The 18,844-nt window shown below is 34.9% G+C and overlaps 1 protein-coding gene across 1 annotated transcript; it reads left to right on the plus strand.

The window, feature by feature from the left end:
- Window positions 1–406: 406 nt before the first annotated feature.
- LOC133173521 (uncharacterized) lies at window positions 407–17,648 on the plus strand. The gene is made up of 4 exons (XM_061308505.1): window positions 407–574; window positions 753–1,436; window positions 1,615–2,615; window positions 14,509–17,648. Exons 1-4 carry the CDS (start codon window positions 442–444, stop codon window positions 17,584–17,586), a joined length of 4,896 nt encoding a protein of 1,631 aa, XP_061164489.1. The 5' UTR covers window positions 407–441; the 3' UTR covers window positions 17,587–17,648.
- The last annotated feature ends 1,196 nt before the right edge of the window (window positions 17,649–18,844 follow it).

Here is an 18,844-nt window from a genome sequence, read left to right on the forward strand (position 1 = left end):
TACATACGCTGTGATCGATATATTGATTCGTACATGCCTCGTATGCATTTAAAATGTTGTAAAGAAACGGAGAACCAAGAAGACAAGGGTAGGTTATTGGCGATATGAATTGGTCATTTTATCATAGATTATTTTTCTTCGAATCCAGACAAAGAATTGCATGTTTAATTTTAATATCTAGTGCAGATACAACTGTAATCTACTAATAGCACTGATTGGATTTCAGATTAAAATTTAATCGCAAAACATTCACAAATTAAAACCCAGTCAGGTTTGACTCAGCGTTTTAAAAACCAAAAATAATCAATTAATGACTTGAGATCTAAACATAAAAATGCATCAAACATATTTTTATGCTGAAAATTGACACATTGTTTATATTAACGACGCACTTTCACAACAGCTGCAAGAACTGCGGTATGAGAAAATTCGGACAGCACTATGACAGAACTAGATGTTGCTACTCGACAACGCCAGATCGAAATTCTCCAGTGCATGGTTTCCAAAGACGAAGACGAAATAATATGGAAGTTGTCGGCTAACAAGGACATCATGAAACAGAATATTGGATTCGGTAATGTTCATCGTTTTTTTCGCCGGGCGAAGGTTGCACAAATGCTTGTTACTTTTAGCAATAGTAAACTATAAACCTTTATGCACATTAATGTAACTGAAGTCTTTCATAGTCTTTCAACCACGAATTCATCTTACTGACTTCAAGTATTATCAATTCTTTCAATTTTTTTCTTCAGATTACGAGAGTCGTAACAGAATGTGCATCTGCGGACAAATGTTCGAGAAATTACGTCATAATAATCACGTGTTTCACGTGGAGAAGATGTCGGTGTGGGTGTTGGAGGGACGCTGTCCACACGTAGAACAGACTGCCGAGTCCTCTCCACAGCACGCTTCTACCACTTTCCTCCTCTCTGCTTGTGCACTTGGAAAGTTAAGAGTGATTAAATTTTTAGTTCATGAACACGACTGTAAGTTAAACGAACCTACACGAGCAACTCTGTTTGCTCCAATACACTTTGCAATATACAACAAAGACGTTGAACTGTTTAAATTTCTTACATCCAAGAAAGTTAATATAAATGTTTGCTGCCGAGGAGAAGAGAGATACTCGGCCTTAATGTTGGCTGTACTAGAGAACGCAGAAGAAATAGTGCAGATGCTATTGAAAATGGAATCACTGCAAAAGAACTTTGTTAACTCGTACCAGAAAGGAGCTCTGTGTTGTGCAGTAGAAATGAACAATAAGAGAATGGTACAATTGCTGACCGATAATGGTGTCATGGCTACCCCAGGAACTCTTTATAGGGCAGATATTTATGGCGATGACGACATCACAGAGCGTATACTGCAGACACGAGAAGCAGACTTCTATACTCCACAACAGCAGCATACGCTTATCTACTCTGCTGTTGTTAAAGGTAGGAACATAAATCAATTAAGCTATGCCTGGTTTTTCTCAAGAGAATGTTCTTATTCTTCATTACGGCACAGATTCCTGTTGCCTTCCTCTTGAAAAACCTTTTGCCCTGAATCTCTACTGCGGTACTCCAGAATATGATAACTTTTCTCCTTAAATCACCCTATTTTTCGTTTCAGGTAAAGCGACATCTCTGAACTTGCTTTTACAACATGGCTTCCAGCTGAACCATCGCCCGGATTATCTCTGTCCAGTGGAAGAAGATCCATTATTCCACGCCACCTTACAAAATAATCCTGAAATGATTAATATTCTGTTAGCACATAAAGCAGATATCAGTAGAAAAATATATGGCACCACCTCTTACGATTTGGCTAGAATATTAGATTTAAAGGAGGTATGTGTGATCTTGGAAAATGAATTGCACAGAAGATGTCTTCCTGTTAAGTCCGAACTACAGAAGAATGCTAGTCCATATATGACGATATTAACTCTAGCAGGAGTAAACAAGAAAGAATTCGTCTCTAAGCTTGCTTCTAAAGGTCTTGATATCAATGCTAATGATGATGGTGGGTTTACCCCTTTGCACGAATCTATAAATCGTGAAGACGAAGCAATGGTGAAGCACTTGCTGCAGTGTGGCGCGGATCCTAATCGACAAAGCGCTGAACCCGGCTATATGACACCTCTTCACATCGCCATCATAAAAGGAAATCTCAATTTAGTTAAAATGCTCCTGAGCATGAATGTGAAGATGGAGGTGGTTCGTCCAGTCCTCGTATTGTGGGGAACAGATACATATTACACGGACTGGATCGTTGACCCCAAACTAATGCCGCGTCATCGCTCTTCTCTCTGTGATGCTATCTGTAGGAATTTCGTCACCATCGCTCTTTTTCTATTGGATGCTGGCAATAATATAGCCGAAGAAGACCCAGAGAGTGTTAAATTTATGATCAAATACACCCGAAGTGACGTCATTCGCAGACGACTATTGGATCATATGCAGACTCCACGAAACTTGGGTGTGCTTTGTAGGAATTACCTCAGACGAATGCATAGAAATGATATTCAAGAATTTGTGGCGTCTCAAGAACTACCACATTCTCTGAAACAGTCTTTACTGCTGCAAGATGTCATCGAGCCTTCGTTGTTTGTCCGAAGGGAAAATAAACAATATGCATACTAGATACATATCTAATGATAGGGTACCCTTAAAATATTTTGTTGAAAAATAAATTAAAGAACGTTCTTCTTTTTATGAATGTGAAATATTTAAAAAAAAATTATCGGATGATAAATCTCAAACTGTATGAATGGGCTGCAAAAAAAGTATTTCAAATATTTTAAGAATACTATGCATCTTACAATATGCGGTGTCATGAGCACAGTTGTTCTCTGACTACATTATAACTAGTCTGTTTTATATACGTAATAGGTAAATTAAGTATTTATTAATTACATCTGTAATATTTTCTATAAGAACAGATGTTTATACTGAAAAGAGAGAAAGCATTTTTGCATTACTCTGTAAATCGATGACATTCCATAAATGTATAAAAATCGTCTTCCATAAAAAAAAATTGAATTAATTTATGGCACCTTCCGATAAATATGCATCGATACCTGAAACATTAAAATAATAAAAAGGTTTGGAGACAGCGAGCATCCACGTAGACAGAGAAATCCATTATCGGGAGGTTTGAAACAAACATGACCTGCAGGTCTCCATTTCTACACGAGGAGCTTTATATACTACTCATTGTTTTATCTGATCAGTTCATTATTTTCTTTTTTTTAAGAATAACTGCCTAGTGTGTTTTTCTAATGATGTGATCAAACGGTTTGGTCACGTGATAATTAACATAAATGCCGAAGGCATTTATGCATAAAATTATTACGTGAGCAAACTTTTCAATCATAAAAAAGAAAGAAAAGATAATTATTCCTTAAATATATTTAGATTTTTGAATGATCCTTGATTCAAATATATTTTTAAAAAAAAGTTTACTTATTTTTGTTCAATAATTGGAAATCTAAATCTAAATCTTCCAGTCCCACCGAGTGTATCAATTAATAAGCCAGTAAACAGCCAGCGAGAAGACAGTGCTGTCACGTGATGAGCATATGGCTTTACGAAGATATAAAACTACATAATGTGTTTTCTTATTTTTAGTTTTACCTCGAACAAAGACATTTGAAAATATAAATCTTTATTCAGAAATTCTTAATAAACTTTAGTAATCTAAATAAATTTGTATATTTTATGGTCACATTTATTTAAACTTTCAAATAAACCGAGCATAAAACACATCTTTTTGGCGTAAATAGCAAAAATCGCAGTATACACAAATTAATATAGAAAGAGCTAGGTTCACTTTATGCATAAAATGGCCCTGTAGGTATACCAAATTATTGACTAATACCCCGTGTACCATTTTCAACATTAATATAAAGTAGAGACCTAGTGCTTTCAGTTTATAAACTAGAATTTCCTTTGAAGAGTCCAGGCATTGAAAAACAGGTTGTGTGAAATTGCAATGTTATTGAATTTTGCAGAAAACAGGTGTTTTTGAGAACCTTCAGCAAAGAATTAAAATATGAGCACACCCCTCGATCCAAAAATTAAAATATGTTTTAAAATCTTCATTAACAGTTCTTTTATAATATAGTTACACATTTTGGATCGGAGGTTGTGCTGTATACGAAATGTTGAAAAATGGCATCACATTTTGGCCATTTTTGAAGAAATATTCAGGACATGTGAATAATGACGCAATTCATGACGTCATAATGCATTGACTAGAAAGAAAATTACGTCATTTTCAGTAGATATTCATTTACCAAGTGTTCAAGTATTATTTATTGCCTTGTTGACTAATACTATACAGTTTTGAATTTTCAGAAATTCACAAGGCCAAAAAAGGCCCTAAGTGGCTCTTGCTCTTTGTTTGAATATGCATTAAGCTACATTTAAAATTCATCTGAACAAGTGTTAAAACATGATACAATGGTAGCTAGAAATTTTTTCTCAATGTTATGATTTGAGTTTCCACTGTGGTTTCATCTTCTTTCTTTCTTTTTTTTCGTTGACTTATTCTAGTTGTTTTCATGGTCAAACCATGGCAGAAAATTAGATGATCAACGATACTAAATTTTACTAATGATAGGATCAAGTATGGAGACAACGAACAGTAATCAATCTCAAAGTCCATAGGAAAAATACAAATTAGGAGCAGAGCAAACACAGACCTCTAAAATCATCAGAGGTGGGATCAGGTGCCATGGAGGAGTAAGCATCCCCTGCCGACCGGTCACACCCGCCATGTGATTCTTGTCATGATCGGGAAAAAGGGAAAATCCGTAGACAGTTCAATGTGTAAATAATGGCCTAACAATCAGTCTACTTATATGCAAAACGTCAGACAGCCTTCGACTTAATAACAGATTGTACTTGCTGACAAGGTCATTGCATCGTCCATAGAACTTACGAAATGATGACTTTAAACGAGACTGCTGATATTCTTGTTTCAACAATATTTGTAAATAGCTTGCCTCCTTTTAGAAATTGTTCGTACGTAGAGCATGCTCTTGTATATCGAATCAACTGGGAGACATAAACCCCATGTGCAGGTGATAAGGGTAAACTGCTACTTAAGAAAGGGAAGTTGACGATAGAAAAGTTGAAGTCATCACGTTTATCACGAAGTTTTATTGTTAGGTTACCATTAACATCTTTTTCTAGTAAAATATCCAAATATAATAGGATAGGGTAGTTATCCATAAATTTACATATCAATAATTTCTTTTTTCTAAAAACTTTGAAATTTGTTCCCTAACAAAACTAATGAAATCAGAGTATTACAACAAATTAAGTTAAATGTCATTCATTTGTCAATGGATGTAATATATACCAATGAATAAAACTACAAAAGTTCCTGATCTAAGTGAAAGTGATCAGAATAACAATTTATTGTTCTATACTTTTGGTATCAGATAGACCCCATATATATATGCACAATAGTATAGTCTCAATGTATGAATCTTTTTTCGGTTATCCAACTGATACGAAATCAGTTGACTGTATTTTATGTAAGTGGAACTCTGTACGAGTGTTTTATAATTAAACGTATAGGTCTGTATAGCCAGTACAGGATTGTAATCTTGACAGATTTATGGCACACAATCTGGAGAAGAAAATAAAACAGTATGTCTCCTTTTGATGAAGACGTTATAATTACACAATAACAGTAAATGCTAATAATAAAATTATTTGTAATAAAATGGTTTTTGTAAGAAATCACACAGTGGATACTGATTACTTTATATATCAGTAAAAGCCTATTGAGGATACAATTTCCTATTAACCTTAGTTCAAGATCACAAACTTCCTATAATGCTTCTGTTGGATGTCATCACTTTGTCTCTTCGCAACCCCTGTTAGAGATCTGATACCTAAATCTCTAGGACAGGTTTGGCCCAACAATCTTTAGTTCAGTTTCACCTACATCTGTGACTGTGTTGGTCTTTTATTTGCCAATACAGGTCTGGCATTTTATTCTCTGTTTTCATCATGTCTATGTAAAGTCTTGCACATAAATCTACAAAAAAGGTCTTTTTTCCCAGCCTATTTGTCGAGCATGTCACGGCTATCTCAGCAATTTCTCTTACAGCTAGGTCTGGTCTACCAATCTTCGTGGATTCTCTTGGATATAATTTCAAATGTCTACGTTAGGTCTTTCCTGTCAATTTCTTTGTAACGTTAAGTTCATCAATCTCTATTTCAGGTTTAGTCCAACCATCTTTACGTTATTCTGGTCCACAAGTCTCCAAAATGGGCTTGCTGACCAATTTCTGTGTCAGGTCATGTCATCCATTATCCAAGGCTTGTGCTACATTCTCTATGTCAGATTCTGACATCTGACATAATCTCTATAACAGATCTAATCACATATAATTATCTCTAGGACATATCTGGTTCACAATTTAATGTCAGGTCAAGATCCTCTATCTTTGTTAGTCTGGTCCACCAATTCTTATGTTACATCATATATGCAAAGTTCTATATCAGGTCTCGTTCAACAGTCTAAGTCACTCGGTATGTCATGTTTAGTCCAATAATCTCTGAGAGAGGAGTTTCTCCAACCACCATGACAGTTCTTGTCCACAAATGTCTGTATCAGGTCTGGATCATGTTAGGTCCAATTCACCAAGCTAGGTATGGTTCACATTGGTTCATATAAGTCTTGTATCATAAAATACCCATTTGCCATCTATATATATACACATGGAGAGAATCAATATATATATCTTAAAAATTCTTAATATTGATAAAATTAAAATGAGTCTTAAGACCAAAAGTCAAAAATTGATGGGTCAGTAGAAATTCTTTTTTTTTTTAATTTCTTTAAAAACAAAAGAAGGAAAAAAGAAGAACTTGTAAAATACACTGTGTCTTAAGAACAGAAAGGTTTGGATGAGAGAAGTTATATTAGGTCATCCTTAATTAATGTACATATGTACCTCCAACTTCATCCAATACTTAAAGTAGTACGTAGAACTATTTTATATCATCGATAAAATAGAAGGAAAAAACGTACTGTAATATTAGCATATCAACCACTATTTCTCTCTATTACAGTACTACTAGTAATTAATATATAAATTAAAATAAGTATTAACTAATACAATTAAAGAAATCACCCCTAACAATTAAAGAGAATATTGCTGATTTACATTGATTATAAAACATGAATTCTACCTTATATCAGCTTTTTTGTTTCCACTGATAATACGGGATAATATTTACTGTAAATATACTTAATCGAATTTAAACAAGATTTTAAATTATTGAAGATGTTATCATTCTTGAGATCTATGTGTCTTTGTTTCTCAGAGTCACTAGGGGTTGTTAGATATCGCAAATATATCATCTAGACTAACCGCTTGACAGCGATTGAGAATTCCGCCAATACTGTGTCAACAATACGAGTCATTTTCCACAAGCAGACGTTGATAAAAACAGGTGCTTTTTAATTTTCTTTTGGTGATAAGTGTGGTTCAGTGGGCGAGTTGATGTGTAACGTGGAGTGGCGGGTGGTCCTATAAACTAAGGGTGGAGATACCGAATTCTTGTTCATAACCTGGGGATGAGCTACACAACGTGAACCTGACAAATCTCGGAAACTTTCAAGGTAAATTTTATATTTTGATAAAATTCCATATTATTTTAAGTTCAAGAATTTGATGGACTTTGAACTTTTTCATTGCATTTTATTGATTTCTAAATTTCAAAATTATGCGCAAAACCATGATGATGGTTTAGGAAACGGGATTCATTATGGTTTTAATTTGAATAGAGGTTTTACGGTGCCTTTTTATCTATTTATTTATTTATCTATCTATCTATCTATTTACTTTTTTTTTTTTTAATTTTGTATTATCATTATTTTTTTCTTGTTACTTTTATTTGTGTGTGTGTGTGTGTGTGTGAGGGTGTGTGTGTGTGTGTTTAAATTTTCTGTTGTTTTTGTATTTATTTCTTTTTTTAAAAATGTTTTATTGCTATTTCCTGGAGGGAGGGGGGGGGGGTAGCTGTTTCCACTTTGCTATTTGATACAAGACAAAGTTACAGGACCGTCAGATTTCATATCTACATCTTGTTTACTGCACTGGAATCCTATGAGCTAGCTGCATATTTTTGCATAAAGTCTTCTAGAACTCGATGAAATCCCAGTAGTTTTGCTTGAGTGAATGCTTTAACTTTGATGTTTTTCTAAGTTTTGAAAACTATAAACCGTGAAATATGAAGTCAGGTCAAAAATTAGCTGTAGCATTTTAATCACAGGAATTTGAAGAGATAAAAAAAATAATAAAAACCAGAACTTCGTGACTTTAGGAAAGTACGGCATTATTAAAAAGAAAATATTTTGTACATTCAACTCAGTCATAAAAATGTAGAAATATAACGATAAGAACAAGAATCGATATTGATTTATGACGCTTGAAATACATATTGTTGACATTGTAGGAATCTAATATACAAAGCATAAATTATCATCAATCAACATTTATCGCGCACCTTTCCATCACTGATCGTCGCCGTATATATAAGGGGGGCACATTGTCTAGGTCCTGGCTTGATTCAGCTGTCAAACAGCACGACAGACTAAATCAATGACCCCCCTGACTGTAAATCTCTGTGTCCAATATAGAGGTGCAACAAAACACCCCTTAATTCCAAAGATAAGGGTAAAAACATCATTTCAGTATTGAACTCTTTTCTTTACCTCCCATTTCAATATAATGGAATTGTTGTTTAAATAGTGCAAATAATATATGTTCATGCCTAGCTACATGAAAATGTTTCAATTAATTTTGATTCAGTATTTATGTTCTTAAGAATGTCGGTTGAATGCAGAAACAGGTAGATATTTTTATCATGTCATTTAGTTTCTTACTATCGTAAAACTATTACTGAAGATGAAACTTTTTACTTGATTGTCCTGTATATAAACAGGTAAGAAAAATGTATTCGAAAATACACTAGGTGTTAATACCTATTAATACCTATTTATCTTGTTTACTTAATCCACTCAGTCGACTTAACCTAGTGTGGTGATATTTATAACCCCAATAAAGACAAAATCTTTTTTTTTTCTTAATGCTATATGTAATATAAAAACAAGCATTCTGAGAGTATTGCATTAGCAATATTAGTCCCCTACCGGCAAGTGTAATCTGGTTCCCGTTAAAAATTGAAAATGCCATAATTCCGTCAAAAATCAATGAAGCGGAACGAAATGCAAACTTGATCTAGAACTCATCAAGGTAAAGTCACATACCAAAAATCAGCCCAATATCTGGAAGCGTTTAGAGAAAAAGTGCGGAAAACCCTGAAAAAAATCATTGAAGCGGTACGAAATGCAAACTTGATCTGTAGCTCATCAAGATATACACCAACATACCAAAAATCAGCTCAATATCTGCAAGCATTTAGAAAAAAAGTGTGGAAAACCAAGTGGGACAGACAGAGGGACAGCTAGACAGACAGACAGACGGGCAGACTCAGAGGAAACCTATAGTCCCCTCCGGTTTCACCGGTAGGGAACTAATAACTTAGTACGTTATTTAATCAGACGAAGCATATTTTATACAGAAACATCTACATGTTTTCTTCTATAAAAATTGGATTTCGTAATTGTTCATGAAAAATACAATTTTTTTAATGTTCACTAGGAGAGTTAAAATGTTGTTCTATAGCCGTTGCATGCTTAAATGACCATACCGCGAATCGCTGTAAAAATCACAATCAGGTTTAAAAAAAAATCAGAACAGTATATACAAAGTTTGCATTCTATAAATGGAATACTTGGCTTGGTACATGTATACCCATCCTTTTAATCAGCATTTTTAGTTGGAAATACTCTGTATTTCGAAAAGGATTATTTGCTTGTTTCTTTCAGAATAAAGCATTTTTAGTCCCCTACCGGTGAAACTTTTCTTCTAAACGCTTGCAGATATTGAGTTGATTTTTGGTATGTGAGTGTATCTTGATGAGTTACAGATCAAGTTTGCATTTCGTTCCACTTCACTGATTTTTGACGGAATTACGACCTTTTCAATTTTTAAGGGTTTTCCGCGATTTTTTGAACGGAAAAATAATCACAAAATGCTGAAAATAAAGTTCTGTTGTCAAGTGAGTTAAAATAGATCTTGAAAGTTCAAAAGAAACATTTAAGAAACAAGTTTAAATTTATAAGGACAGTCGGACATATTCATGGAAGAAAGGGTCACTGTACCCGAAGAATTCATCAGTGAAAATCTCGGCGATCTTTTTTATAGAACCACAGGGCGAGGAGAATTTAATATTTTTATGTTTTTAAGATCAATGACGGTGTTCAATAAATTAAATCTATATAGTATTTATAAATAAGATTAATAAAGTGGTTCAAATTGAATTGGTCCTTAAGATGCATTGGAGTTGAACGCAATTTTTCAAATAAAGAGATGGGAACAAAGTCTTCCCACGTGTCTATACTTAGAGACGTCGTACATCAATTTTAAACATTTATATAAAGCCATAAATAGTGCATAAATTATACAGAATCAAGCTACTTCTCATGTGAGTTTATAGTAATGAGAGAATACAGAAGGTATCCCTAATTCAAAAACAACTTGACAAACGGATAGTCTTCATATCTCAACTTTAAATAATCATGTAGTTCAATTTTCTTTCGGTTTACATGCATTCCCGATGTTTTTTTTTTCTTCGAATTTTAAATGACAGAATCTCATAATACTAGTACTTGTGTTTAATATGAGGTTTTAGCATCATAAGTTTTACAGAATTTTTTTAGCTGGGGTAGGGTAACCCCCCCCCCTTCAAAATCCGAAACTGACATTGCATCTTAGCTATTGTGCAAACTTTATCATACCCCTGATGTCACATTGTTTGAACGAATCAATCGTTTCACATTTCTAGTCTCTTGGTTTTGGTTGTAATATGCTACAAAAGTTTCAGAAATATACAGTACATCATAGGTATATCGAAGTAATGATAAATACTTTGAAGATACTTTGCCTTGTAAACTGTGTCGTTAATTGTTGTGTACTCGTATATGAATTTCTAGTAATTCAATAATAAGTAAAAGACAATTGTATCAACCCTGATGTTAAATATTCGGTTTTGTAAACGAATGCCTTATAAGTTTATGATTATTCTGACGAAGCGATGATAAAGTGTGGTCGACTGTATACCCATTGAGTGGAAAATGACCTGACATAACCCGATGTTTGGAATTCTAAATCGAACCTGAAAATCCAAGTAAATACGAGCACAGAATCTCGCCTGAAAAATCTTTACACCCTGCAAAGAATATTTGAAAATTTTACTCGAGTGGGACGTTATCTAAAGATATAAGGTATTCCTGTCAACAAAGAGCCCATGAAATTATCAATTTAAATAATTAGCAGTTTCAGTAAAGTACATTGGTAAAATGGGGTTTATTTTGGTATGTTTAATACTGGCACACTAATGTTTCTCCTGCGTGGGCGGCTCACAGAGAGACAGAAATCGTGCATTTACTGCACTGTTTGGTCAGTTTATAAAATAACTTTATATAAAGAAAGTTGAACAAATTGGAAAGACAATTTTATTTCGTGATAAAGTGATTCCTGGGTTGCTTGGGACCATAAGACTTTTTTAATAGTTGAACATTTAATAGAATTTTCTGAATTCGCACTATACATCAATCATCTGATTTATCAAAATTATACACTATTGACAAAAATATTACCGTATTTAAGGAAATATATATTCTAGGTGATATTATACTCGCAAAAAACTCAAAACAATCCACAGTTAATTAAATTATGAATCTTCAAATAACAGTGTGTTTTTGTCATCGTTGTCTGTCCTATCATAAATGTTCCCTAGATCCAGCTTAACACTTATATGTTTGACAATGACTTAAAAGTGGTTATTTTATGAAAAAGGTCAATTAAGCTCACAGAAAGAAGAGCTCTAAAACCATTGATTGGAAAGAATTCAATATTACATGTAGTATGTTGTTTTCCAAATGAAGTTACATAACTTTGACTCAAGTTCATACGTATATAGGGACAAGATCACTGAGCAATACCTAACCTAGTCCAGACAGTAATGTTGTTGTAGCCATTAATTAACTTAATCAGAACTCAATCCCTTAAATGACTCAATGTTGATTTTGACAGGACTTGTCCCCAATATCAAGGTCATATAATGCCTGACCTCCGGATGGGATACTTCAAACCTAAACACAATCTCATACGTACTGTTTTATTCTCGCTAAATCGAGCTACATGTAGTTATTTTGAATTAAATAAATGAAAGAGTGTACCTGTAATTGAGTCTTTGTAAAGAACGCATTTGTCTATTTGATAGGGTACAGGTGTAATTCTTTAAGTGATAAACAGTGGGAAGAATTCTAACGGAACGTTAGCAAACTAACTGATCAATTCATCAACAACTAGATTTGAGACCCCACAGATATTTAAGATAGATCGAGTATTTAAATAAAAATGAGAAAGTGAGATTCAACTAAAAAAAAGGAAATAACGGTAATTAATGCAATCCTGTTTGAATAAAATATTTGAATACTTATAGTTCTTTTTTAATAATGCTGCACATGATATGACGGATTAAGCGAAACGGCAGTGATTTATTGTGCCAAATGAAAGATGGTCCCAGAAAAAAAATATTTCTTGGTGACATTGCAGTTTTTTTTCAACGCCTGCACAGTGCACATATAAAGCAGTTCCTTGTTTTGTAAATGACATAATATTTTTATAAGACTACCGACGGTTTAATCCCTCTGTCGTTCATATGTTTTGCAGATCAGGACAAGTCGCCAAGCCGAGATGGTTAGCAGAACCTCCTGAAATTAACACATTCGGGGTATGCATGCTGTTATTTCACATTTTTTTCCTAACCGAGTCTGTAAATAAAACTTGCAAAATAATTAAGATTAGTCCACACTGCAGTGTGTGTGCTTATGTGAATGTTGGATCAGTCAATTATTTATATACTAATTTATAATAATATAAAAATATAAATCATTTTCCCTTCTCTAACGTTTCACTAAATTAAGATGTTAAGGGTCCTTTATATACTGCACACTAAAAAGTTCTGATTTTATGTTACAGTATTTTTATGAAGTTTGGGTAATTTGCCCTTCAATATAAAATAAGATAACTAAATTTAGCGTATATTACTCAATTAGTAATCATATTATTAAGAAGATAAATGAACTGAAGTTTGTATTTTCAGGCATTCTCCTCATATTTAAAGGTCAAGTTGAATGTTATCCAAAGATTTTTTTTACTGGTTTAGATACTCCATAAAAATTATCAAAATAAAATGCTGGTTCACAATTAGCCTTTTTTCCTGTTCATCAATGTTTCTTTGTCTTTTGTTCCTGTACTCACTGTTGAATATGAAATAGAAAAACTCAGTATCTTCATCTTTGGAGGATATAATTTTTTTTCAATGTCCAAAAATATATTCCTTATAATAGAGGGCCTTTAAGTTTGGAGGAACATTCATAAAGGAATGTATCTAATTACATACATGTATTTGAATGGAGTTTATAAGATAGCAGTTACACCTTGCCGCGATGTGAAATTGGAGTGTCTTGTTTACCAACATGTTGACAAAGATTTACCGGTAAAACACTGGTACGGTAATAACAAAGCAAATTAAAAAAAATAAATAAAACACATGGCAACCAAAACTAACAAAAATCACCAAAATTGGCTTCAAAATCATGCAATACTTAACAGAGAAAATGAAGGGGTTAGATGGAATGTTTTTACTTTACGTTTTCGGCAATAGGAGTGATTTATTATGTGTCAATGAGGAGATTCTCTGAACAGGTTTGATTTACAATAAAATAGCACAATGTTCCCATGCAGATAATACTCAACAGAATCTAATTTGTTCCTGCTTGTGCAAGTGACATAATATTTCTACCACTAGAACTGGAGAATACGAGACCCGTGTTTAAATAGTGACAAACTAATCCTCTATCATTCATTTTGCAGATCAGGACAATTCATCACCAAGTTAAGATGACAGAACCACGTGAAATATAACGGTATGCATAAAGTGAGTAATATACTAAAGTATTTTGTAAAACCATGCAATCAATATTTTTTCATGTATAACCATCAATTTCAAATATAATTTTCGTAGCATTGATTGATTCTTAAATTATTTTCTCGTTGGTGTCTTTTTTAAATGGCAAGATTAATTTGAAATTATGAATTATCTTGAATAACCGGTTACGCCTTCCTTTTTAAAGCGTTTGGTGCGCTACGGTGGCAACCGATCATTTAAGAACTTAGTACATGTATTAATAAGGTTTTGCGTTATTCACCGACCTGGAGCATGCATTAATTTAATAAAGTCGTTTTTAACCGATATATAGATATGGATTGTGTTGGAGCAGCTATCCGTTTTGAATCAAATAATCTTTTATTTAAATAATTTATGTATATACATGTATATATAAAATCTTATAATAATTTTACAGAGAGCCATGGAAGTATACAGATGGACGTGGTTCACCCTGGTGCTACTGGGGGTCAGTCATGCACTCCAAACTAGCGAGGTCCCAAAGGATCCACTACAAACATCAACAGACCAGTGTGTCATCAGTCTTAAAGACCCATCATTCGCCAAGTTCCTAGACGACCCCAAGATTGTTTTATCAGAGTTTACCTTTGAATTGTTCAATTATTCTCTAAATCCACTGAGGACGGATATGACGTCAAACTATAAGCCATGGCGCTGGCATCGAACACGCACGCAGCATGGACGCACGCTGCTAATGTTGTCCTTTCACTACGACGTCTTGTCCATGTCCATTTTGACTATTGGTGTTGAGCATCACAACGTTGTGTTGATGGATCGCCCGTTCGGTTGTTTCAGAAACATAACGGCCCTCGAAAGGGTTGCTTTGATACGAGATCTAATTTTGGACAACTTTCGATTAAATGAAAAATCTAGTTCACAGATCCAATTCGAAACACGTATAGAAAGAACAGTATACGTTTGTAACGAGATTGTGCTTGACAACAATGGTTACGCAGACTTCATCAATCGTTGTTGTGGTCAGAATCCTGACAACAGTATAACCTGCACTGACCAGGTTCAGGAGGGGTGGATTCTGCTTCTGTATATATGTATTACGTTTGTGAAGCTGATTGTATTTTGCTTTGCTCCTTTAATAATGCCCACACAGATGTACAATGCTTCTTATGTGGCATCCGAGTACGCCGTAAAACTTTCGAAAGAACTCAAGCTCAAACTCTTTGTGACTGAGAGTACTCAGACCTCAGTGAGATACAAGAAGAGACTGACTCTGGAGGATATAGCTGACTGGAGGCGTTTTCGGGAGAAGCTTGAAACGTGTCCTATGGATGAAATTGTTCCGATTACAGTTCCCGAACTAAGGATCAAAGTGAAGGGAAAGCGGATCATTCCGGACAATGATCCGCCGACCGGAGTGTTCAGGACGCTGTATGACAACTTGATCCGCTGTAAAATCAAAAGGCTGGATCCGTTCGCTGAATGCTGTGACATGAGCGTGTACGCGTCATTGGAGCCAATGATAAAGACCAAATGCACGTGGCACATGTGCGTGCAATCGTTAGTCAAAGTGCTGCTTCTGTTACTAGTTCCGCTTCCGTTTTATGTACGTGTGTTGATTTATTATTTCTTTGAGGAGGACGAAGTCTTGTATCGGAAGAGAGTAATCAATCACTTAGATCTGAAACAAGAGTTTGATTTCTATAGAGGAAATATCATTCAGTATTTTTCTCCGACCCATGGAGTTTTCATCGCCACTTACGTGTTCTATTTTCTCTCGGGGGTAATTTTGGGCTTCGCCGACGAATCAGTCAGGGACAAACTGAAATCAATTTCCAGAGACTCCTTGCAGGACATGGCAAACGTGTCAAGAACAAGTGTGCTACAGGTGATGTTACGTGTTGGTTTGTGGCCTTTCAAAAAATGTGGCCTAATAGCAATAATACTTGCTCCTTTGTATTCGTTTGTCGCTGCACCTATATGTGGAATTATTTTTGCTCTATACTGTATACCTACCATATATTTGTCATACAGATTATTATTTCATGCTAGAAAGAAGTTTAATGGTGAGGATTACGAATCGGATCCGGACAAACCTATCAGCAAGAAGAAAGAAAAGCTATTAAAGGTCCGGAAAAAATTATCACAAATTGACAAAAGTGTTCATAGCCGCCAAATAACTTTGGAAGAAACGAAAACTCATGCCATGACGTGGGGGTACGGGAAGTTAAATGCTGTCCGGCGTTTTCTTGTTCAGTGGATGGTCGGATTGTTCTGTCTAGCAGTCCTTTACGCCATCATCCTGATCATCGTGGAGGCGGTGGGCTTGATTGTAGAAGTCATGGCCTTCACGATGATGGGAATCATCATCAACGCTGGAAGCACACTCCGATATGTCTCCATGGCGCTTCTTGTGATTGTGTACATGCACGACTGCTACAGCAACGTGTACGAAAGTTACCTTACGTTTGATAAGAGTGTTGTGGAAGATATCATGGATCGCGTTGAAGATCTCAAAACCGTAGCCAGTCTTCCATCTAATATGCAAGAAAATGTTGCGTTTCAGGTTAAACCCGTTGAAGCAGTGGATGAAATCCCGACTGCTTTGACATTTGAGAAAAAAGACCCTTCATGGAAGATTGGTCATCTCTTATTATTCTTGGATTCTTTTGATACTCCCAGAATTCCCTTAAGATTATTCCAAAGGGTTTGTGAAATCCGAGTGCATGGTGCTCCGGGTCCGGTGTATATAAATCTTCTACGCGCCACCGGCAAGTTTCTCATAATCGTCATCTTCCTTTTCTTTGTGATGATTGTCGTGATGGCTTTCGGAAATGTTCATCAAGTTTCGTCCACAAATCAGACACTAGCAACTCTGGCGGGAGGATTTGTGCCAATGCTTCTGAAAAATGTGCTTCCAAGGAAATCAGTAAAACTGAATCTGAAGACGTTGAGTTTCAAGGGACAAATTGATGAAATAATATGTGACTTTAAACAAAACTGGCCAATTTATGACTTTGTTTTCAAACGGGAGGACGAGGTTGAACCTGAACCTCCCGAAGATGTAGATGAAGCAAGCAAGGAAAGAAAACAGAGTGTCGGTAATGTACTAGAAGAAGTTGAGGGAAACGCAGACGACAAGGGCAGAGAAAAGACTGTCAACGATAAATTAGAAAAGTACATGAAAGAAGGTATAGAGAAAAAGTTATATACCGAAAAACGTCAAAAAGAGCAAAATGGTGTTGTAAAGGACGCTAGTGAAAGTGCAGGAGGAAAGAACACTCTTGGTGTGGATGACTTTTCGAGCCGACTGTCTTTAGTGGATGAAAACTTTGTAGACATTTTTATAGATCTGAGCGTGGCTGATACGTCCATTCCGTGGCAGATCTACGGCTCGGCGGAAAGTCTGCAGTCGGCTTCCATGTTATCCCCGGGATACGAGATGGAACTCCAGGCTCCGCCGTCTTATCCCGATATCAAAGTCCCGATTCCTGAGATTAAAGTGGATGCGTACTCCTAGAACCAAATCATTCACAAAAACGAAATTTCCTATAGACATTAAATTATTTTAATTTTCTGAAATATTTGTGGTTTATTATGCAATACATCGCGTATTTTAGTACCACCATGAGTTAGTATGTCAGAATATTTAAATTCCCCAAAATAAAGGATGATTGATTCGGATAAGAGTCATCAAATGGATGTTAATAAGGTTTTAAAATATTTCTGAAATTGTGTAGGATAAAGACAAATGCCTTAATCATTGATGTGAATCGTGTGTTAAACTTGCTTTTTCAATCCGCTGTACAAATCCGGGTTCAAAAAATATAACGATCACAAACCTGTGCTCCAGTTTCAATTGAACTTGACATCAAATATTTTCTGACACAAGCCATAAAATAAATATTTCTCCACTCCAGCAATATAGACCTTAGAAGAGTAGGCACTTCCATAGGGAGAAAATTATAATTGTACTCTAAAGAAATAACGGCTCGAAAAAGAAATGTATGAACCACAAAGTTCTAGCCATTTAATCTCTACTTTTTCTTCTTCAAAATATAAATATGATTTTTTTTTCTCAGAATAAAAGAATATAAGGCATCAAATTGAATCCAGAATTGAATCAAGAAGATTTCAAAACCAATTAATCTATCTTCGGCCTCACCACTTTCCTTTACTTTGCTGATAATTCGACAATTTCTGAAAACTTGAGAATTATCTTTACCTCGAGGTCTGTATAGAGCTCTTATAGAGTGTGTCCTTCTATCACCCAGATTTATATTTTATCACAAGCGGTAGTGAGCTAATTCATGATTGAACACCACTAAATGAGTTTTTGATTGCAGGACCGTACTCAGGAGCTGTGGGGTGAGTCTGGTAGGAACATCTCTACTGCGTACTCCGAGTTTGATTGTTTTGTTTATAAATGGGTAGCATTTTAGTGGATTCTGGTACATTAATAAAGTGTCTCTTTTATTAAACAAAATAAAGTGCCATTACTTAAAAATGAATTTATTTTGTTTCAAAATATATTTTCAAGTGTTTTCTTAAAGGGGATGCGAAAGCACTCGTGTTGCAACAGCCTTGGATTGTCATAAATGCGCAAACGGATGTGATCACGTGTGCTCCCAAAAAATTGTACACTGGAGACAAAACTTCTCCACTTTATATCATACTCGAATAGCTTCTATCATTACAGATGATGAATTCATCACAAATATCCATTTAGCAACACATACATGAAATCAGTCTGTAGCATAGACAAATAATGACACCAG

This window comes from Saccostrea echinata, unplaced genomic scaffold (assembly GCF_033153115.1).
Source record: "Saccostrea echinata isolate AGI-Se365-2 ecotype Australia unplaced genomic scaffold, CSIRO_AGI_Sech_v1 ptg000056l, whole genome shotgun sequence".
In the NCBI taxonomy this organism is placed as follows: domain Eukaryota; kingdom Metazoa; phylum Mollusca; class Bivalvia; order Ostreida; family Ostreidae; genus Saccostrea; species Saccostrea echinata.

Coding starts and splice junctions, on each gene's coding strand:
- LOC133173521 (XM_061308505.1), top strand. CDS start 442: ATGACAGAACTAGATGTTGCTACTCGACAACGCCAGATCGAAATTCTC. Junction 575..752: donor GAAACAGAATATTGGATTCG/GTAATGTTCATC, acceptor TTTTTTCTTCAG/ATTACGAGAGTCGTAACAGA. Junction 1,437..1,614: donor CTACTCTGCTGTTGTTAAAG/GTAGGAACATAA, acceptor TTTTCGTTTCAG/GTAAAGCGACATCTCTGAAC.